Below are 22,696 nucleotides of genomic sequence, written 5' to 3'. Positions count from 1 at the left end.
TGGGGGGGGAGGGGTTGGGGGGGAGGGTCGTCTTGGGTGGGGGGGGTGATGGAGGGGATGGGGTGGGGGGGTGATAGGGGGGGCGGGGGTTGGGGGGCAAGGGAGGGGGAAGGGGGGGGATGGTGGGGAGGGGGGAAGGGGAGGGCAGGGGAAGGGGAGGGGGGGTGTTGTGGGGGGGGAGGGGGGTGATGTGGGGGGCTGGGAGGGGGGGGATGGGGGGTAGAGGGGTGTGGGAGGGGTTGGGGGGGGAGGGGCAAGTTGTCGTGGTTGGGGGGAGAGGGGGGTGTGAGGGGTGCCATGGGGGGGGGGGGGTTGCCGTTGTTGGGGAGGGGGTTCTGTGGGGGGGGGGGGGGGTTCATGGGGGGGCGGGTAATGTGGTAATGATGGTTGCCGTGGTGACGGGGGTCGCCATGGCGATGGGGTCGCTGGGAGGACGGCGTTGCCATGGTGACGGCGTTGCCATAGCGATGGGGCCGCTGGGAAGATGGCGTCGCCATGGCGATGGGGCTGCTGGGAGGACGGCGTTGCCATGGTGACGGCGTTGCCAATGGCGATGGGGCTGCTGGGAGGACGGCGTCGCCATGGCGACGGCGTCACTATGGCGCCGTTGCCATGGTGACGCTTTCAGCACCCCGTGCTGCTTCGGCGGCGTCGCGGTTGCTATGGCAACGTGGCGGTGAAGCGGTTGCAATGGCGACGTGGTGGCGTCGCGGTTGCCATGGTGATGTGGAGGCAGCGCGGTTGCCATGGCGACGTGGTGGCGTCGCGGTTGCCATGGCGGTGATGCGGTTGCCATGGCGACGTGGTGGTGATGCGGTTGCCATGGCGGTGATGCGGTTGCCATGGCGACATGTCGGTGACGCGGTTGCCATGGCGACGGTTGCCTTGTAGGGACGTGATGCAGAACCACCTCCTGCAGATGCTCTGCCTGGTGGCCATGGAGAAACCGCCCTCCATCGACCCCGACGACGTCCGGGATGAAAAGGCAAGGGGAGGCTGCTATGGGGCAGCTGGGGGGCGTTAGGGGGCAGCTATGGGGTGATATGGGTCAGCTGGGGGGCCGTGGGGGGCAATGTTTGGCTGCTGTGGGGCAGCTGGGGGTGCTACGGGGCAGCTGGGGGGCACTGGCGGACTGCTATGGGGCAGCTACTAGGCACTGGGGGGCGCTATGGGGTGCTATGGGGTAGCTGTGGGGTACTGTGGGGCCAGGTGGCAATGTGGGGCTGCTATGGGGCAGCTATGGGGTACTGCAGGGCCAGGGGTCAATGTGAGGCTTCTATGGGGCAGCTCGGGGGGGCTATGGGGCAGCTGGGGGGCGCTATGGGGCAGCTGTGGGGTGCTATGGAGCACCTGGGGGGTCATGGGTGGCTATGTGGGGCTGCTATGGGGCAGGTGGGGGTGGCTATGGGGCAGCTGGGGGGCGCTATGGGGCTGTTGTGGGGAATGGGGAGCCATGGGGGGCAATGTGGGGCTGCTGGGGGGCAGCTGGGGGGCACTATGGGATTGCTATGGGGCAGCTATGGGGAACTGGGGGACAATGTGGGGCTGCTATGGGGCAGCTATGGGGTTCTGTGGGGCCAGGGGGCAATGTGGGGCAGCTATGGGGCAGCTGGGGGCCCTTGGTTGCCATGTTGGTGGCCCATGGCAGCCATGAAGGCGGCCATGGTGGTGGTCCGTGGCAGCCATGTTGGTGGCCCGTGGCAGCCATGTTGGCGGCTATGTTGGTGGCCCCTGGCAGCCATGTTGGCGGCCTTGGTGGTGGTCTGTGGCGGCCATGTTGGTGGTCCACGGTGGTCGTGGTGGTGATGTGACCCATGGTGGCCATGTTGGTGACCCATGGTGGTTGTGGTGGCCATGGTGGTGGTCCATGGCAGCCATGTTGGTGGCCTACAGCAGCCATGTTGGTTGCCCGTGGTGGTGTTTCCGGCCATGTTGGTGGCCCGTGGCAGCCATGTTGGCGGCCATGTTGGTGGCCTGTGGCGGCCATGTTGGTGACCTGCAGCAGCCATGTTGGCGGCCATGTTGGTGTCCTGTGGCAACCATGTTGGCAGCCATGTTGGTGGCCTGAGGCGGCCATGTTGGTGGCCCGTGGTGGTGTTGGCAGCCATGTTGGTGGCCTGTGGCGGCCATGTTGGTGACCTGCAGCAGCCATGTTGGCGGCCATGTTGGTGACCTGTGGCAGCCATGTTGGCGGCCATGTTGTTGTCCCGTGGCGGCCATGTTGGTGGCCCGTGGTGGTGTTGGTGGCCATGTTGGTGGCCTGTGGCAGCCATGTTGGCAGCCATGTTGGTGGCCCGTGGTGGTGTTGGCAGCCATGTTGGTGGCCCGTGGCAGCCATGTTGGCAGCCATGTTGCTGGCCCACGATGGCCCAGGCTGCCGTTGCGGCCCGTCTCTCACCCCACCGTCGCCCCCTATAGGTGAAGGTGCTGAAGAGCATCAGCCCGGTGGTACTGGAGGACGTGGTGCTGGGGCAATACGTGGGCAACCCCGACGGCCCCCCCAGCGCCACCAAAGGCTACCGGGACGACCCCACCGTGCCGCCCGGCTCCACCACCGCCACCTTCGCCACCGCCGTGCTGCGCGTCGCCAACGAGAGATGGGACGGTGCGCTGTGGGGCCGGGGGGGGGGGGAAACGGGGGCCATGGGAGGCAATAGGGGGCAATGGGGGCAATGGGATGGGGGGTGATGGGGGGGCAATTGGGAGCAATGGGGGGTACTGGGATGGGGGCAATTGGGGGCAATGGAATGGGGGGTGATGGGGGGCGCTGGGGGTGCTGGGATGGGGGGTGATGGGGGGTAATGGGGGCACTGGGATGGGGCAATTGGGGGCAATGGGGGCACTGGGATGGGGGGTGATGGGGGGCAATTGGGGGCGCTGGGGCACTGGGATGGGGGGCAATGGGGGGCAATGGGGGTGCTGGGATGGGGGGTGATGGGGGGTACTGGGATGGGGGGCAATTGGGGGCGCTGGGGCACTGGGATGGGGGGCAATGGGGGGTGCTGGGGGCGCTGGATGGGGGGCACTGAGGGTAATTGGGGGCAATTGGGGGCACTGGGATGGGGGGCGCTGGGGGCAATGGGGCGCTGGGATGGGGGCAGTGGGGGGTGCTGGGGGTGCTGGGATGGGGGGTGATGGGGCGCTCGGATTTGGGGCAATGGGGGCAATGGGATGGGGGGCGATGGGGGGCACTGGGGGTGCTGGGATGGGGGGTTAAGGGGGACAATGGGGGCGCTGGGATGGGGGGCAATGGGGACAATGAGATGGGGGGCAATTGGGGGCAATGGGATGGGGGGCGATGGGGGGCACTTGGGGGTGCTGGGATGGCGGGTTAAGGGGGACAATGGGGGCACTGGGATGGGGGGTGGGGGGGGGCAATGGGGGCGCTGGGATGGGGGGCAATGGGGGCAATGAGATGGGGGGCAATTGGGGGCAATGGGATGGGAGGCAATGGGGGGCAATGGGGGTGCTGGGATGGGGGGTGATGGGGGGCAATGGGATGGGGGGCAATGGGGGACAATTGGGGGCACTGGGATGGGGGGCAATGGGGGCACTGGGATGGGAGGCGATGGGGGGCAATTGGGGGCACTGGGGGTCACTGGGATGGGGGGCAATGGGGCACTGGGGGCACTGGGTTGGGGCAGTGGGGGCAATGGGGTGCTGGGATGGAGGGCTGGTTACAGGGTGTTATTGGGTGTCCTTCCTTATCACCCCTGGTGCCCCTTATCACCCCTGGCTGCCCTTCATCATCCTGGGTTCCCTTGTCACCCCTGGGTGCCATTTATCCCCCCTGGCTGCCCTTCATCACCCTGACTGCCCTTCATCACCCCTGGGTGCCCCTTTATCCCCCCCATCCTCCCTTCCTTATCACCCCTGGGCGCCCTTCATCACCTCTGGGTGCCCCTCATCCCCCCCATTCACCCTTCCTTATCATCCCTGCTGCCCTTCATCACCCCTGGGTGCCCTCATCCCCCCTGTTCGCCTTTCCTTATCACCCCTGGGTTCCCTTATCATCCCTGGCTGCCCTTCATCCCCCTGGCTGCCCTTATCACCCCTGGGTGCCCTTCTTAACCCTTGGGCGCCATTTATCACCCCTGGGTGCCATTTATCCCCCCCGTTTGCCCTTCATCCCCCTGGGTGCCCCCATTCCCCCCCATCCTCCCTTCCTTCTCACCCCTGGGCGCCCTGTGTTGCAGGGGTGCCCTCATCACCCTGGTTGCTCTCATCACCCCTGGGCTCCTTTATCATCCCTGGGTGCCCCTTTATCACCCCTGGGTGCCATTTATCACCCCTGGGTGCCCTCATCCCCCCTGTTCGCCTTTCCTTATCACCCCTGGGTGCCCTTCATCACCCCTGGGTTCCCTTATCACCCCTGGCTGCCCTTCATCCCCCCTGGCTGCCCTTATCACCCCTGGGTGCCCTTCATCACCCCTGGGCGCCATTTATCACCCCTGGGTGCCCTTCATCCCCCCTGGCTGCCCCCATTCCCCCCCCTCCTCCCTTCCTTCTCACCCCTGGGCGCCATTTATCCCCCCTGTCCGCCCTTCATCCCCCCTGGCTGCCCTCACCCCCCCCCTCCTCCCTTCCTTCTCACCCCTGGGCACCCTGTGTTGCAGGGGTGCCCTTCATCATCCCTGGGTGCCCCTTTATCATCCCTGGCTGCCCTTCATCACCCCTGGGTGCCCCTTTATCCCCCCCATCCTCCCTTCCTTCTCACCCCTGGGGTGCCATTTATCCCCCCTGTCCGCCCTTCATCCCCCCTGGCTGCCCCCATTTCCCCCCCATCCTCCCTTCCTTATCCCCCCTGGGTGCCCTCAGCCCCCCCGTTTGCCCTTCATCCCCCCTGGGTGCCCCCATTCCCCCCCCCTCCTCCCTTCCTTCTCACCCCTGGGCGCCCTGTGTTGCAGGGGTGCCCTTCATCACCCCTGGGTGCCCTTCATCACCCCTGGGCGCCCCTTTATCATCCCTGGGTGCCATTTATCACCCCTGGGTGCCCTCATCCCCCCTGTTCGCTTTTCCTTATCACTCCTGGGTGCCCTTCATCATCCTGGGTTCCCTTATCCCACCTGTCCGCCCTTCATCACCCCTGGGTGCCCTTCATCCCCCCTGGCTGCCCTTCATCACCCCTGGCTGCCCTTCATCACCCCTGGCTGCCCTTCATCACCCCTGGCTGCCCCCATTCCCCCCCCTCCTCCCTTCCTTCTCACCCCTGGGCGCCATTTATCACCCATGGGTGCCCTTCATCCCCCCTGGCTGCCCCCATTCCCCCCCATTCTCCCTTCCTTCTCACCCCTGGGTGCCATTTATCCCCCCTGTCCGCCCTTCATCCCCCCTGGCTGCCCCCATTCCCCCCCATTCTCCCTTCCTTCTCACCCCTGGGTGCCATTTATCCCCCCTGTCCGCCCTTCATCCCCCCTGGCTGCCCCCATTCCCCCCCATCCTCCCTTCCTTATCCCCCCTGGGTGCCCTCAGCCCCCCTGTCCGCCCTTCATCCCCCCTGGGTGCCCCCATTCCCCCCCCTCCTCCCTTCCTTCTCACCCCTGGGCACCCTGTGTTGCAGGGGTGCCCTTCATCACCCCTGGGTGCCCTTCATCATCCTGGGTTCCCTTATCACCCTTGGGCGCCATTTATCACCCCTGGCTGCCCTTCATCCCCCCCATTTGCCCTTCCTTATCACCCCTGGGCACTCTTCATCCCCCCTGGCTGCCCTTCATCACCCCTGGGTGCCCCCATTCTCCCCATTTGCCCTTCCTTGTCACCCCTGGGTGCCATTTATCCCCCCTGGCTGCCCTTCATCCCCCCTGGCTGCCCCTCACCCCCCCCCTCCTCCCTTCCTTCTCACCCCTGGGCGCCCTGTGTTGCAGGGGTGCCCTTCATCACCCCTGGGCGCCCCTTTATCATCCCTGGGTGCCATTTATCACCCCTGGGTGCCCTCATCCCCCCTGTTCGCCTTTCCTTATCACCCCTGGCTGCCCTTCATCATCCTGGGTTCCCTTATCCCACCTGTCCGCCCTTCATCACCCCTGGGTACCCTTCATCCCCCCTGGCTGCCCTTCATCACCCCTGGCTGCCCCCATTCCCCCCCCTCCTCCCTTCCTTCTCACCCCTGGGCGCCATTTATCACCCATGGGTGCCCTTCATCCCCCCTGGCTGCCCCCATTCCCCCCCATTCTCCCTTCCTTCTCACCCCTGGGTGCCATTTATCCCCCCTGTCCGCCCTTCATCCCCCCTGGCTGCCCCCATTCCCCCCCCTCCTCCCTTCCTTGTCACCCCTGGGCGCCATTTATCCCCCCTGTCCGCCCTTCATCCCCCCTGGCTGCCCCTCACCCCCCCCCCTCCTCCCTTCCTTCTCACCCCTGGGCACCCTGTGTTGCAGGGGTGCCCTTCATCACCCCTGGGTGCCCCTTTATCATCCCTGGGTGCCCCTTTATCATCCCTGGCTGCCCTTCATCACCCCTGGGTGCCCCTTTATCCCCCCCATCCTCCCTTCCTTCTCACCCCTGGGTGCCATTTATCCCCCCTGTCCGCCCTTCATCCCCCCTGGCTGCCCCCATTCCCCCCCATTCTCCCTTCCTTCTCACCCCTGGGTGCCATTTATCCCCCCTGTCCGCCCTTCATCCCCCCTGGCTGCCCCCATTTCCCCCCCATCCTCCCTTCCTTATCCCCCCTGGGTGCCCTCAGCCCCCCCGTTTGCCCTTCATCCCCCCTGGGTGCCCCCATTCCCCCCCCTCCTCCCTTCCTTCTCACCCCTGGGCGCCCTGTGTTGCAGGGGTGCCCTTCATCACCCCTGGGTGCCCTTCATCACCCCTGGGCGCCCCTTTATCATCCCTGGGTGCCATTTATCACCCCTGGGTGCCCTCATCCCCCCTGTTCGCCTTTCCTTATCACCCCTGGGTGCCCTTCATCATCCTGGGTGCCCTTATCCCACCTGTCCGCCCTTCATCCCCCCTGGGTGCCCTTCATCACCCCTGGCTGCCTTTATCACCCCTGGGCACCATTTATCACCCCTGGCTGCCCCCATTCCCCCCCCTCCTCCCTTCCTTCTCACCCCTGGGCGCCATTTATCACCCATGGGTGCCCTTCATCCCCCCTGGCTGCCCCCATTCCCCCCCCCATCCTCCCTTCCTTATCACCCCTGGGCACCCTTCATCACCCCTGGCTGCCCCTCACCCCCCCCATCCTCCCTTCCTTCTCACCCCTGGGTGCCCTTCATCATCCTGGGTGCCCTTATCCCACCTGTCTGCCCTTCATCCCCCCTGGGTGCCCTTCATCACCCCTGGCTGCCCTTATCACCCCTGGGCACCATTTATCACCCCTGGCTGCCCCTCACCCCCCCCATCCTCCCTTCCTTCTCACCCCTGGGTGCCCTTCATCATCCTGGGTGCCCTTATCCCACCTGTCCGCCCTTCATCCCCCCTGGGTGCCCTTCATCCCCCCTGGCTGCCCTTATCACCCCTGGGCACCATTTATCACCCCTGGCTGCCCCCATTCCCCCCCCCTTCCTCCCTTCCTTCTCACCCCCGGGCGCCGCGTTGCAGGGGTGCCGTTTGTGCTGCGCTGCGGCAAGGCGCTGAACGAGCGCAAGGCGGAGGTGCGGCTGCAGTTCCGCGAGGTGCCGGGCGACATCTTTGGGCGCTGCAAACGCAACGAGCTGGTGGTGCGCGTGCAGCCCGACGCCGCCGTCTACACCAAGCTCATGACCAAGAAGCCCGGCATGACGCTGCGCCCCGAGGAGTCCGAGCTCGACCTCACCTACGGCAGCCGCTACAAGGTGCGCCAACGGGGGGCGGCCGGCAGGGGGCGGCAGAGGGGGTGGAAGGGGAAATGAGGGCGGATTGGGTGGGGGGGTGGGGGGCAGTGATGCGCTGGCGCGGCCAGCAGGGGGCAGCAGAGGGGGCAGAAGGGGCGGCGCTGTGCCGGCGCGGCCAGCAGGGGGCAGCAGAGGGGCTGAAGGGGAAATAAGGGCAGATGGGGGGGGCAGTGATGCGATGCCGCGGCCAGCAGGGGGCAGCAGAGGGGCAGAAGGGGAAATAAGGGTGGATGGGGGGGAGGCAGTGATGCACAGTCGTGGCCAGCAGGGGGCGGCAGAGGGGCGGAAGGGGAAATAAGGGTGGATGTGGGGGGGTAGTAATGCGCTGCTACGGCCAGCAGGGGGCGGCAGAGGGGCGGACAGGAGGCTCCAATGGGAAACAAGGGCAGCCAATGGGGTCCAATGGGAAACAAGGGCACCCAATGGGGTCCAATGGGAAACAAGGGCAGCCAATGAGGTCCAAAGGGAAACAAGGGCACCCAATGGGGGGCGGCAAGCAGGGGACGGTAGAGGGGCGGAAGGGGAAATGAGGGTGGATGGGGGGGGCAGTGATGCGCAGGCGCGGCCAGCAGGGGGCAGCAGAGGGGCGGAAGGGGAAATGAGGGTGGATGGGGGGGGCAGTGATGCGATGCCGCGGCCAGCAGGGGGCAGCAGAGGGGCAGAAGGGGAAATAAGGGTGGATGTGGGGGGGTAGTAATGCGCTGCTACGGCCAGCAGGGGGCGGCAGAGGGGCGGACAGGAGGCTCCAATGGGAAACAAGGGCAGCCAATGGGGTCCAATGGGAAACAAGGGCAGACAGTGGCACCCAATGGGGTCCAATGGGAAACAAGGGCAGCCAATGGGGTCCAAAGGGAAACAAGGGCACCCAATGGGGTCTGATGGGAAACAAGGGCACCCAATGGGGGGGCGGCCAGCAGGGGACGGTAGAGGGGGTGGAAGGGGAAATAAGGGCAGATGGTGGGGGGCAGTGATGCGCAGGCGCGGCCAGCAGGGGGCGGCAGAGGGGGCGGAAAGAGTGGCGCTGTGCCGGCGCGGCCAGCAGGGGGCAGCAGAGGGGCGGAAGGGGAAATAAGGGTGGATGGGGGGGAGACAGTGATGCACAGTCGTGGCCAGCAGGGGGCGGCAGAGGGGCGGAAGGGGAAATAAGGGTGGATGGGGGGGAGACAGTGATGCACAGTCGTGGCCAGCAGGGGGCGGCAGAGGGGGCGGAAGGAGCTCCCAGGGGGTCCAATGGGAAACAAGGGCACCCAATGGGAAACAAGGGCAGCCAATGGGAAACAAGGGCAGTGATGGGGTCCAATGGGAAACAAGGGCACCCAGTGTGGTCCAATGGAAAACAAGGGCAGCCAATGGGAAACAAGGGCAGTGATGGGGTCCAATGGGGAAACAAGGGCAGCCAATGGGGTCCAATGGGAAACAAGGGCACCCAATGGGGTCCAATGGGGAACAAGGGCAGCCAATGGGATCCAATGGAAAACAAGGGCGCCCAATGGGGTCTGATGGGAAACAAGGGCACCCAATGGGGTCCAATGGGGTCCAATGGGGTCCGATTGGAAACAAGGGTGCCCAATGGGGTCCAATGGGAAACAAGGGCTGCCAATGGGATCCAATGGGGTCCAATGGGGTCCAATGGGAAACAAGGGCACCCAATGGGGTCCAATGGGACACAAGGGCGCCCAATGGGATCCGATGGGAAACAAGGGCACCCAATGGGGTCCAATGGGAAACAAGGGCACCCAATGGGATCCAATGGGACACAAGGGCGCCCAATGGGATCCGATGGGAAACAAGGGCGCCCAATGGGATCCAATGGGAAACAAGGGCATCCAATGGGGTCCAATGGGGTCCAATGGGGTCCAATGGGAAACAAGGGCACCCAATGGGGTCCAATGGGAAACAAGGGCATCCAATGGGGTCCAATGGGAAACAAGGGCATCCAATGGGGCCCAATGGGGTCCAATGGGGTCCAATGGGAAACAAGGGCATCCAATGGGGTCCAATGGGGTCCAATGGGGTCCAATGGGAAACAAGGGTGCCCAATGGGGTCCAATGGGAAACAAGGGCATCCAATGGGGTCCAATGGGAAACAAGGGCATCCAATGGGGTCCAATGGGGTCCAATGGGGTCCAATGGGAAACAAGGGCATCCAATGGGGTCCAATGGGGTCCAATGGGGTCCAATGGGGTCCAATGGGAAACAAGGGTGCCCAATGGGGTCCAATGGGAAACAAGGGCACCCAATGGGGTCCAATGGGAAACAAGGGCATCCAATGGGGTCCAATGGGAAACAAGGGCATCCAATGGGGTCCAATGGGGTCCAATGGGGTCCAATGGGAAACAAGGGCATCCAATGGGGTCCAATGGGGTCCAATGGGGTCCAATGGGAAACAAGGGCACCCAATGGGGTCCAATGGGAAACAAGGGCATCCAATGGGGTCCAATGGGGTCCAATGGGGTCCAATGGGAAACAAGGGCACCCAATGGGGTCCAATGGGAAACAAGGGCACCCAATGGGATCCAATGGGACACAAGGGCATCCAATGGGGTCCAATGGGAAACAAGGGCATCCAATGGGGTCCAATGGGGTCCAATGGGGTCCAATGGGAAACAAGGGCACCCAATGGGGTCCAATGGGAAACAAGGGCATCCAATGGGGTCCAATGGGGTCCAATGGGGTCCAATGGGAAACAAGGGCACCCAATGGGGTCCAATGGGAAACAAGGGCACCCAATGGGGTCCAATGGGAAACAAGGGCATCCAATGGGGTCCAATGGGGTCCAATGGGGTCCAATGGGGTCCAATGGGAAACAAGGGTGCCCAATGGGGTCCAATGGGAAACAAGGGCACCCAATGGAGTCCAATGGGAAACAAGGGCATCCAATGGGGTCCAATGGGGTCCAATGGGGTCCAATGGAAAACAAGGGCAGCCAATGGGAAACAAGGGCAGTGATGGGGTCCAATGGGGAAACAAGGGCAGCCAATGGGGTCCAATGGGAAACAAGGGCACCCAATGGGGTCCAATGGGGAACAAGGGCAGCCAATGGGATCCAATGGAAAACAAGGGCGCCCAATGGGGTCTGATGGGAAACAAGGGCACCCAATGGGGTCCAATGGGGTCCAATGGGGTCCGATTGGAAACAAGGGTGCCCAATGGGGTCCAATGGGAAACAAGGGCTGCCAATGGGATCCAATGGGGTCCAATGGGGTCCAATGGGAAACAAGGGCACCCAATGGGGTCCAATGGGACACAAGGGCACCCAATGGGATCCGATGGGAAACAAGGGCACCCAATGGGGTCCAATGGGACACAAGGGCGCCCAATGGGATCCGATGGGAAACAAGGGCACCCAATGGGGTCCAATGGGAAACAAGGGCACCCAATGGGATCCAATGGGACACAAGGGCGCCCAATGGGATCCGATGGGAAACAAGGGCGCCCAATGGGATCCAATGGGAAACAAGGGCATCCAATGGGGTCCAATGGGGTCCAATGGGGTCCAATGGGAAACAAGGGCACCCAATGGGGTCCAATGGGAAACAAGGGCATCCAATGGGGTCCAATGGGAAACAAGGGCATCCAATGGGGTCCAATGGGGTCCAATGGGGTCCAATGGGAAACAAGGGCATCCAATGGGGTCCAATGGGGTCCAATGGGGTCCAATGGGAAACAAGGGCACCCAATGGGGTCCAATGGGAAACAAGGGCATCCAATGGGGTCCAATGGGGTCCAATGGGGTCCAATGGGAAACAAGGGCACCCAATGGGGTCCAATGGGAAACAAGGGCACCCAATGGGATCCAATGGGACACAAGGGCATCCAATGGGGTCCAATGGGAAACAAGGGCATCCAATGGGGTCCAATGGGGTCCAATGGGGTCCAATGGGAAACAAGGGCACCCAATGGGGTCCAATGGGAAACAAGGGCATCCAATGGGGTCCAATGGGGTCCAATGGGGTCCAATGGGAAACAAGGGCACCCAATGGGGTCCAATGGGAAACAAGGGCATCCAATGGGGTCCAATGGGAAACAAGGGCATCCAATGGGGTCCAATGGGGTCCAATGGGGTCCAATGGGAAACAAGGGCACCCAATGGGGTCCAATGGGAAACAAGGGCATCCAATGGGGTCCAATGGGGTCCAATGGGAAACAAGGGTGCCCAATGGGATCCAATGGGAAACAAGGGCACCCAATGGGGTCCAATGGGAAACAAGGGTGCCCAATGGGATCCAATGGGGAACAAGGGCACCCAATGGAGTCCAATGGGAAACAAGGGCACCCAATGGGGTCCAATAGGAAACAAGGGCGCCCAATGGGGTCTGATGGGAAACAAGGGCACCCAATGGGGTCCAATGGGAAACAAGTGCTGCCAATGGGATCCAATGGGGTCCAATGGGGTCCAATGGGAAACAAGGGTGCCCAATGGGATCCAATGGGAAACAAGGGCACCCAATGGGGTCCAATGGGAAACAAGGGTGCCCAATGGGATCCAATGGGGAACAAGGGCACCCAATGGGGTCCAATGGGAAACAAGGGCACCCAATGGGGTCCAATGGGAAACAAGGGCACCCAATGGGGTCCAATGGGAAACAAGGGCACCCAATGGGGTCCAATGGGAAACAAGGGCACCCAATGGGATCCAATGGGACACAAGGGCACCCAAGGGGGTTTGCCCAGCCCCCCCCCCCCCCCCACTGAATGCCCCCCCGTTGCCCCCCAGGGGGTGAAGCTCCCCGATGCCTATGAGCGCCTCCTGCTGGACGTCGTGTGCGGGAACCAAATGCACTTTGTGCGCAGGTGGGGGCGGGGGGGGGGCTGGGGGGGGTCCCTATGGGTCCCTATGGGGTCACTGTGGGGCTCTATGGGGTCTCTGTGGGTCTCTATGGGGTTTCTGTGGGTCTCTATGGGGTCCCTGTGGGTCCCTGTGGGGTCTCTGTGGGTCTCTATGGGGTCCCTATGGGTCTCTATGGGGTCCCTATGGGGTCCCTATGGGGTCTCTGTATATCCCTATGGGGTTCCTGTGGGGCTCTATGGGGTTTCTGTGGGTCTCTGTGGGGTCCCTGTGGGTCCCTATGGGTTTCTGTGGGGCTCTGTGGGGTTTCTGTGGGTCTCTATGGGGTCCCTGTGGGGTCTCTGGGTTTCTATGGGGTCCCTATGGGTCCCTATGGGTTTCTGTAGGGCTCTATGGGGATTCCGTGGGGCTCTATGGGGTCCCTGTGGGTCCCTATGGGTTTCTGTAGGGCTCTATGGGGTCTCTATGGGGTCTCTATGGGGTCTCTGTATGTCCCTATGGGGTCCCTGTGGGTCTCTATGGGGTTTCTATAGGTCCCTATAGGTTTCTGTGGGGCTCTATGGGGTCCCTGTAGGTCCCTATGGGGTCCCTGTGGTTCTCTATGGGTCTCTATCGGGTCCCTATGGGGTCTCTATGGGGTCTCTGTATGTCCCTATGGGGTTTCTGTGGGGCTCTGTGGGGTCTTTATGGGTCTCCATGGGGTCCCTGTGGGGTCTCTGGGTTTCTATGGGGTCCCTATGGTCCCTATGGGTTTCTGTAGGTCCCTATGGGGTTTCCGTGGGGCTCTATGGGGTCCCTATGGGTCCCTGTGGGTCCCTATGGGTTTCTGTAGGGCTCTATGGGGTCTCTGTGGGGTCCCTATGGGTTTCTGTGGGTCTCTATGGGTCTCTATGGGGTCCCTATGGGGTCTCTATGGGGTCTCTGTAGTTCCCTATGGGGTCTCTGTGGGTCTCTATGGGGTCTCTATGGGTCTCTATGGGGTCCCTATGGGGTCTCTATGGGGTCTCTGTATGTCCCTATGGGGTCCCTGTGGGTCTGTATGGGGTTTCTATAGGTCCCTATAGGTTTCTGTGGGGCTCTATGGGGTCCCTGTAGGTCCCTATGGGGTCCCTATGGGTCCCTATGGGGTCCCTGTGGGTCTCTATGGGGTCCCTATGGGTCTCTATGGGTCTCTATGGGGTCCCTATGGGGTCTCTATGGGGTCTCTGTATGTCCCTATGGGGTCCCTGTGGATCTGTATGGGGTTTCTATAGGTCCCTATGGGTTTCTGTGGGGCTCTATGGGGTCTCTATGGGTCTCTGTGGGGTCCCTGTGGGTCCCTATGTGTTTCTGTGGGTCTCTATGGGGTTTCTGTGGGGTTTCTGTAGGGCTCTATGGGGTCTCTATGGGGTCTCTGTGGGGTCCCTGTGGGTCCCTACGGCTTTCTGTGGGGTTCTATGGGGTTTCTATGGGGTTTCTGTGGGGCTCTATGGGGTCTCTATGGGTCCCTGTGGGGTCTCTGTGGGTCCCTGTGGGGTTTCTGTGGGGCTCTATGGGGTCTCTATGGGGTTTCTGTGGGGCTCTATGGGCTCCCTATGTGTCCCTGTGTGTCCCTATGTGCTCCTACGTGTCCCCACGTGTCCCTATGGGGTCTCTATGGGGTCCCTACGTGTCCATATGGGGTCTTGGTGTCCCTATGTGTCCCTATGTGTCCCTATGGGGTCCCTGTGTCTCTATGGGGTCTCTGTGTTCCTATGGGGTCTCTATGGGGTCCCTACCCGTCCCTATGGGGTCTCTCTGTCCCCACGTGTCCCCACATGTCCTTGTTGTCCCCACGTGTCCCTATGGGTCCCTGTTGTCCCCATGTGTCCCTATGGGGTCTCTGTGTCCCCACGTGTCCCTATGGGTCCCTGTTGTCCCCATGTGTCCCTATGGGGTCTCTATGGGGTCCCTACCCATCCCTATGGGGTCTTGGTGTCCCTATGTGTCCCCACGTGTCCTTATGGGGTCTTGGTGTCCCTATGTGTCCCTATGTGTCTCTATGTGTCCCTATGGGGTCTCTGTGTCCCTATGTGTCCCCATGGGGTCCCTGTGTCTCTATGGGGTCTCTATGGGGTCTCTGTGTCCCTATGGGATCCCTGTGTTCCTATGGGGTCTCTATGGGGTCCCTATGTGTCCCTATGGGGTCTCTGTGTCCCTACGTGTCCCTATGTGTCCCTATGGGTCCCTGTTGTCCCCATGTGTCCCTATGGGGTTTTGGTGTCCCCACGTGTCCCTATGTGTCCCTGTTGTCCCCACGTGTCCCTATGGGTCCCCACGTGTCCCTATGGGTCTCTATGTGTCCCTATCAGGTCCTTATGGGGTCTTGGTGTCCCTATGAGTCCCTGTGTGTCCCTATGTTTCCCTATGGGATCCCTGCGTTCCTATGGGGTCTCTATGGGCTCCCTGTGTCCCTATGGGATCCCTGTGTTCCTATGGGGTCTCTATGGGGTCCCTACCCGTCCCTATGGGGTCTCTCTGTCCCCACGTGTCCCCACATGTCCTTGTTGTCCCCACGTGTCCCTATGGGTCCCTGTTGTCCCCATGTGTCCCTATGGGGTCTCTGTGTCCCCACGTGTCCCTATGGGTCCCTGTTGTCCCCATGTGTCCCTATGGGGTCTCTGTGTCCCCACGTGTCCCTATGGGTCCCTGTTGTCCCCATGTGTCCCTATGGGGTCTCTGTGTCCCCACGTGTCCCTATGGGTCCCTGTTGTCCCCATGTGTCCCTATGGGGTCTCTATGGGGTCCCTACCCATCCCTATGGGGTCTTGGTGTCCCTATGTGTCCCCACGTGTCCTTATGGGGTCTTGGTGTCCCTATGTGTCCCTATGTGTCTCTATGTGTCCCTATGGGGTCTCTGTGTCCCTATGTGTCCCCATGGGGTCCCTGTGTCTCTATGGGGTCTCTATGGGGTCTCTGTGTCCCTATGGGATCCCTGTGTTCCTATGGGGTCTCTATGGGGTCCCTATGTGTCCCTATGGGGTCTCTGTGTCCCTACGTGTCCCTATGTGTCCCTAAGGGTCCCTGTTGTCCCCATGTGTCCCTATGTGTCCCTATGGGGTTTTGGTGTCCCCACGTGTCCCTATGTGTCCCTATGTGTCCCTATGGGGTTTTGGTGTCCCCATGTGTCCCTATGTGTCCCTATGGGTCCCTATGTGTCCCCACATGTCCCTATGTGTCCCTGTTGTCCCCATGTGTCCCTATGGGTCCCTGGTGTCCCCACGTGTCCCTATGGGTCCCTATGTGTCCCTATCAGGTCCTTATGGGGTCTTGATGTCCCTATGAGTCCCTGTGTGTCCCTATGTGTCCCTATGGGGTCTCTCTGTCCCTATCTGTCCCTATGGGGTCTCTATGGGCTCCCTGTGTCCCTATGGGATCCCTGTGTTCCTATGGGGTCTCTATGGGGTCCCTACCCGTCCCTATGGGGTCTCTCTGTCCCCACGTGTCCCCACATGTCCTTGTTGTCCCCACGTGTCCCTATGTGTCCCTGTTGTCCCCATGTGTCCCTATGGGGTCTCTGTGTCCCCACGTGTCCCTATGGGTCCCTGTTGTCCCCATGTGTCCCTATGGGGTCTCTATGGGGTCCCTACCCATCCCTATGGGGTCTTGGTGTCCCTATGTGTCCCCACGTGTCCTTATGGGGTCTTGGTGTCCCTATGTGTCCCTATGTGTCTCTATGTGTCCCTATGGGGTCTCTGTGTCCCTATGTGTCCCCATGGGGTCCCTGTGTCTCTATGGGGTCTCTATGGGGTCTCTGTGTCCCTATGGGATCCCTGTGTTCCTATGGGGTCTCTATGGGGTCCCTATGTGTCCCTATGGGGTCTCTGTGTCCCTACGTGTCCCTATGTGTCCCTATGGGTCCCTGTTGTCCCCATGTGTCCCTATGGGGTTTTGGTGTCCCCACGTGTCCCTATGGGTCCCTGTTGTCCCCACGTGTCCCTATGGGTCCCCACGTGTCCCTATGGGTCTCTATGTGTCCCTATCAGGTCCTTATGGGGTCTTGGTGTCCCTATGAGTCCCTGTGTGTCCCTATGTTTCCCTATGGGATCCCTGCGTTCCTATGGGGTCTCTATGGGCTCCCTGTGTCCCTATGGGATCCCTGTGTTCCTATGGGGTCTCTATGGGGTCCCTACCCGTCCCTATGGGGTCTCTCTGTCCCCACGTGTCCCCACATGTCCTTGTTGTCCCCACGTGTCCCTATGGGTCCCTGTTGTCCCCATGTGTCCCTATGGGGTCTCTGTGTCCCCACGTGTCCCTATGGGTCCCTGTTGTCCCCATGTGTCCCTATGGGGTCTCTGTGTCCCCACGTGTCCCTATGGGTCCCTGTTGTCCCCATGTGTCCCTATGGGGTCTCTATGGGGTCCCTACCCATCCCTATGGGGTCTTGGTGTCCCTATGTGTCCCCACGTGTCCTTATGGGGTCTTGGTGTCCCTATGTGTCCCTATGTGTCTCTATGTGTCCCTATGGGGTCTCTGTGTCCCTATGTGTCCCCATGGGGTCCCTGTGTCTCTATGGGGTCTCTATGGGGTCTCTGTGTCCCTATGGGATCCCTGTGTTCCTATGGGGTCTCTATGGGGTCCCTATGTGTCCCTATGGGGTCTCTGTGTCCCTACGTGTCCCTATGTGTCCCTAAGGGTCCCTGTTGTCCCCATGTGTCCCTATGTGTCCCTATGGGGTTTTGGTGTCCCCACGTGTCCCTATGTGTCCCTATGTGTCCCTATGGGGTTTTGGTGTCCCCATGTGTCCCTATGTGTCCCTATGGGTCCCTATGTGTCCCCACATGTCCCTATGTGTCCCTGTTGTCCCCATGTGTCCCTATGGGTCCCTGGTGTCCCCACGTGTCCCTATGGGTCCCTATGTGTCCCTATCAGGTCCTTATGGGGTCTTGATGTCCCTATGAGTCCCTGTGTGTCCCTATGTGTCCCTATGGGGTCTCTCTGTCCCTATCTGTCCCTATGGGGTCTCTATGGGCTCCCTGTGTCCCTATGGGATCCCTGTGTTCCTATGGGGTCTCTATGGGGTCCCTACCCGTCCCTATGGGGTCTCTCTGTCCCCACGTGTCCCCACATGTCCTTGTTGTCCCCACGTGTCCCTATGTGTCCCTGTTGTCCCCATGTGTCCCTATGGGGTCTCTGTGTCCCCACGTGTCCCTATGGGTCCCTGTTGTCCCCATGTGTCCCTATGGGGTCTCTATGGGGTCCCTACCCATCCCTATGGGGTCTTGGTGTCCCTATGTGTCCCCACGTGTCCTTATGGGGTCTTGGTGTCCCTATGTGTCCCTATGTGTCTCTATGTGTCCCTATGGGGTCTCTGTGTCCCTATGTGTCCCCATGGGGTCCCTGTGTCTCTATGGGGTCTCTATGGGGTCTCTGTGTCCCTATGGGATCCCTGTGTTCCTATGGGGTCTCTATGGGGTCCCTATGTGTCCCTATGGGGTCTCTGTGTCCCTACGTGTCCCTATGTGTCCCTATGGGTCCCTGTTGTCCCCATGTGTCCCTATGGGGTTTTGGTGTCCCCACGTGTCCCTATGGGTCCCTGTTGTCCCCACGTGTCCCTATGGGTCCCCACGTGTCCCTATGGGTCTCTATGTGTCCCTATCAGGTCCTTATGGGGTCTTGGTGTCCCTATGAGTCCCTGTGTGTCCCTATGTTTCCCTATGGGATCCCTGCGTTCCTATGGGGTCTCTATGGGCTCCCTGTGTCCCTATGGGATCCCTGTGTTCCTATGGGGTCTCTATGGGGTCCCTACCCGTCCCTATGGGGTCTCTCTGTCCCCACGTGTCCCCACATGTCCTTGTTGTCCCCACGTGTCCCTATGGGTCCCTGTTGTCCCCATGTGTCCCTATGGGGTCTCTGTGTCCCCACGTGTCCCTATGGGTCCCTGTTGTCCCCATGTGTCCCTATGGGGTCTCTGTGTCCCCACGTGTCCCTATGGGTCCCTGTTGTCCCCATGTGTCCCTATGGGGTCTCTATGGGGTCCCTACCCATCCCTATGGGGTCTTGGTGTCCCTATGTGTCCCCACGTGTCCTTATGGGGTCTTGGTGTCCCTATGTGTCCCTATGTGTCTCTATGTGTCCCTATGGGGTCTCTGTGTCCCTATGTGTCCCCATGGGGTCCCTGTGTCTCTATGGGGTCTCTATGGGGTCTCTGTGTCCCTATGGGATCCCTGTGTTCCTATGGGGTCTCTATGGGGTCCCTATGTGTCCCTATGGGGTCTCTGTGTCCCTACGTGTCCCTATGTGTCCCTAAGGGTCCCTGTTGTCCCCATGTGTCCCTATGTGTCCCTATGGGGTTTTGGTGTCCCCACGTGTCCCTATGTGTCCCTATGTGTCCCTATGGGGTTTTGGTGTCCCCATGTGTCCCTATGTGTCCCTATGGGTCCCTATGTGTCCCCACATGTCCCTATGTGTCCCTGTTGTCCCCATGTGTCCCTATGGGTCCCTGGTGTCCCCACGTGTCCCTATGGGTCCCTATGTGTCCCTATCAGGTCCTTATGGGGTCTTGATGTCCCTATGAGTCCCTGTGTGTCCCTATGTGTCCCTATGGGGTCTCTCTGTCCCTATCTGTCCCTATGGGGTCTCTATGGGCTCCCTGTGTCCCTATGGGATCCCTGTGTTCCTATGGGGTCTCTATGGGGTCCCTACCCGTCCCTATGGGGTCTCTCTGTCCCCACGTGTCCCCACATGTCCTTGTTGTCCCCACGTGTTCCTATGTGTCCCTGGTGTCCCTATGTGCCCCTATGTGTCCCCACGTGTCCCTATGTGTCCCTGGTGTCCCCACATGTCCCTATGGGGTCCTATTTGTACCCATGTGTCCCCATGTGTCCCTATGGGTCCCTGTTGTCCCCATGTGTCCCTATGGGGTCTCTATGGGGTCCCTACCCATCCCTATGGGGTCTTGGTGTCCCTATGTGTCCCCACGTGTCCTTATGGGGTCTTGGTGTCCCTATGTGTCCCTATGTGTCTCTATGTGTCCCTATGGGGTCTCTGTGTCCCTATGTGTCCCCATGGGGTCCCTGTGTCTCTATGGGGTCTCTATGGGGTCTCTGTGTCCCTATGTGATCCCTGTGTTCCTATGGGGTCTCTATGGGGTCCCTATGTGTCCCTATGGGGTCTCTGTGTCCCTACGTGTCCCTATGTGTCCCTATGGGTCCCTGTTGTCCCCACGTGTCCCTATGGGTCCCCACATGTCCCTATGGGTCTCTATGTGTCCCTATCAGGTCCTTATGGGGTCTTGGTGTCCCTATGAGTCCCTGTGTGTCCCTATGTTTCCCTATGGGATCCCTGCGTTCCTATGGGGTCCCTATGGGCTCCCTGTGTCCCTATGGGATCCCTGTGTTCCTATGGGGTCTCTATGGGGTCCCTACCCGTCCCTATGGGGTCTCTCTGTCCCCACGTGTCCCCACATGTCCTTGTTGTCCCCACGTGTCCCTATGGGTCCCTGTTGTCCCCATGTGTCCCTATGGGGTCTCTGTGTCCCCACGTGTCCCTATGGGTCCCTGTTGTCCCCATGTGTCCCTATGGGGTCTCTATGGGGTCCCTACCCATCCCTATGGGGTCTTGGTGTCCCTATGTGTCCCCACGTGTCCTTATGGGGTCTTGGTGTCCCTATGTGTCCCTATGTGTCTCTATGTGTCCCTATGGGGTCTCTGTGTCCCTATGTGTCCCCATGGGGTCCCTGTGTCTCTATGGGGTCTCTATGGGGTCTCTATGGGGTCTCTGTGTCCCTATGTGATCCCTGTGTTCCTATGGGGTCTCTATGGGGTCCCTATGTGTCCCTATGGGGTCTCTGTGTCCCTATGTGTCCCCATGTGTCCCTATGTGTCCCTGTTGTCCCCATGTGTCCCTATGTGTCCCTATGTGTCCCTATGGGGTTTTGGTGTCCCCACATGTCCCTATGTGTCCCTGTTGTCCCCATGTGTCCCCATGTGTCCCTATGTGTCCCTATGGGGTTTTGGTGTCCCCACATGTCCCTATGTGTCCCTGTTGTCCCCACGTGTCCCTATGGGTCCCCATGTGTCCCTATGTGTCCCTATCAGGTCCTTATGGGGTCTTGGTGTCCCTATGAGTCCCTGTGTGTCCCTATGTTTCCCTATGGGATCCCTGTGTTCCTATGGGGTCTCTATGGGGTCCCTACCCATCCCTATGGGGTCTCTCTGTCCCCACGTGTCCCCACATGTCCTTGTTGTCCCCACATGTCCCTATGTGTCCCCACGTGTCCCTATGTGTCCCTGGTGTCCCTGGTGTCCCCACATGTCCCTATGGGGTCCTATTTGTACCCACGTGTCCCCACGTGTCCCTGTTGTCCCCACGTGTCCCTATGGGGTCTTGATGTCCCCATGTGTCCCCACGTGTCCCTATGTGTCCCTGTTGTCCCCACGTGTCCCCATGTGTCCCTATGTGTCCCCACGTGTCCCTGTTGTCCCCACGTGTCCCTATGGGTCCCTGTTGTCCCCATGTGTCCCTATGTGTCCCTGTGTCCCTATGGGTCCCTGTTGTCCCCCCGTGTCCCCACGTGTCCCTGTTGTCCCCACGTGTCCCCGGTCGCCCCGCCCACTTCCGGCCGTTTCCGCTGACGCTCCTCCCCTTCCGGCCGCCGCTCAGCGATGAACTGCGGGAGGCGTGGCGCATCTTCACCCCGCTGCTGCACGACATCGAGCGGCGCCGCCTGCAGCCAATCCCCTACCTGTACGGCAGGTGGGTGCCGTGGGGTGCTGTGGGGTGCTATAGGGTGCTATGGGGTGCTATGGGGGGATATTGGGTGCTATAGGGTGTTATAGGGTGCTATGGGGGGATATGGGGTGCTATAGGGTGCTATAGGGTGCTATGGGGGGATATGGGGTGCTATAGGGTGCTATGGGGGGATATTGGGTGCTATAGGGTGTTATAGGGTGCTATGGGGGGATATGGGGTGCTATAGGGTGTTATAGGGTGCTATGGGGGGATATGGGGTGCTATAGGGTGCTATAGGGTGCTGTGGGGTGCTATAGGGTGCTATAGGGTGCTGTGGGGTGCTGTGGGGTGCTATGGGGTGCTATGGGGGGATATGGGGTGCTATAGGGTGCTATGGGGGGATATGGGGTGCTATAGGGTGCTATAGGGTGCTATGGGGGGATATGGGGTGCTATAGGGTGCTATGGGGGGATATTGGGTGCTATAGGGTGTTATAGGGTGCTATGGGGGGATATGGGGTGCTATAGGGTGCTATAGGGTGCTATGGGGGGATATGGGGTGCTATAGGGTGCTGTGGGGTGCTGTGGGGTGCTATGGGGTGCTATGGGGGGATATGGGGTGCTGTGGGGTGCTATGGGGTGCTATGGGGGGATATGGGGTGCTATAGGGTGCTATGGGGGGATATGGGGTGCTATGGGGGGATATGGGGTGCTATAGGGTGCTATGGGGTGCTGTGGAGTGCTATAGGGTGCTATAGGGTGCTGTGGGGTGCTATGGGGGGTATGGGGGGATATGGGGTGCTATGGGGGGATATGGGGTGCTATAGGGTGCTATGGGGTGCTATAGGGTGCTGTGGGGGGATATGGGGTGCTATAGGGTGCTGTGGGGTGCTATAGGGTGCTATAGGGGGATATGGGGTGCTGTGGGGGGATATGGGGTGCTATGGGGTGCTATGGGGTTCTATAGGGTGCTATGGGTGCTGTGGGCTGTGGGGCAGCAGTGGTTGAGGTGCTGTGGGTCGCGCTCTGCCCCACAGCCGCGGCCCGGCGGAGGCGGACGAGCTGCTGAAGCGGGTCGGCTTCCTTTACGACGGCACCTACCGATGGGTCGACCCACATCAGCACTGACCCACAGCCGCCCCATAGATCCGACCCATAGATCCGCCCCATAGATCCCACCCCATGGATCCTGACCCACAGATCCATCCCATAGATCCCACCCCATAGATCCTGACCCACTGATCCACTCCATAGTTCCCGCCCCATAGATCCTGACCCATAGATCCGCCCCATAGATCCCACCCATGGATCCTGACCCACAGATCCACCCCATAGATCCCACCCCATAGATCCTGACCCACTGATCCACTCCATAGATCCTGACCCATAGATCCCGACCCATAGATC

The 22,696-nt window shown here is 61.0% G+C and overlaps 1 protein-coding gene across 1 annotated transcript; it reads left to right on the top strand.

Annotated features, from left to right (window-relative positions):
• Nucleotides 1-850: 850 nt before the first annotated feature.
• G6PD (glucose-6-phosphate dehydrogenase) lies at nucleotides 851-22,417 on the top strand (the record flags this gene model as incomplete). The annotated part of the gene is made up of 6 exons (XM_079551197.1): nucleotides 851-985; nucleotides 2,419-2,605; nucleotides 7,539-7,771; nucleotides 12,528-12,604; nucleotides 21,222-21,314; nucleotides 22,327-22,417. The coding sequence occupies 6 exons, from the start codon at nucleotides 851-853 to the stop codon at nucleotides 22,415-22,417; spliced, it is 816 nt and encodes a 271-aa protein (XP_079407323.1).
• Between the last annotated feature and the right edge of the window lie 279 nt (nucleotides 22,418-22,696).

This window comes from Tetrao urogallus, assembly GCF_951394365.1.
Source record: "Tetrao urogallus genome assembly, contig: scaffold_179, whole genome shotgun sequence".
NCBI lineage: Eukaryota > Metazoa > Chordata > Aves > Galliformes > Phasianidae > Tetrao > Tetrao urogallus.
Note: the sequence above shows the minus strand (reverse complement) of the source record. Positions and strands in the feature narration are given on the sequence as shown.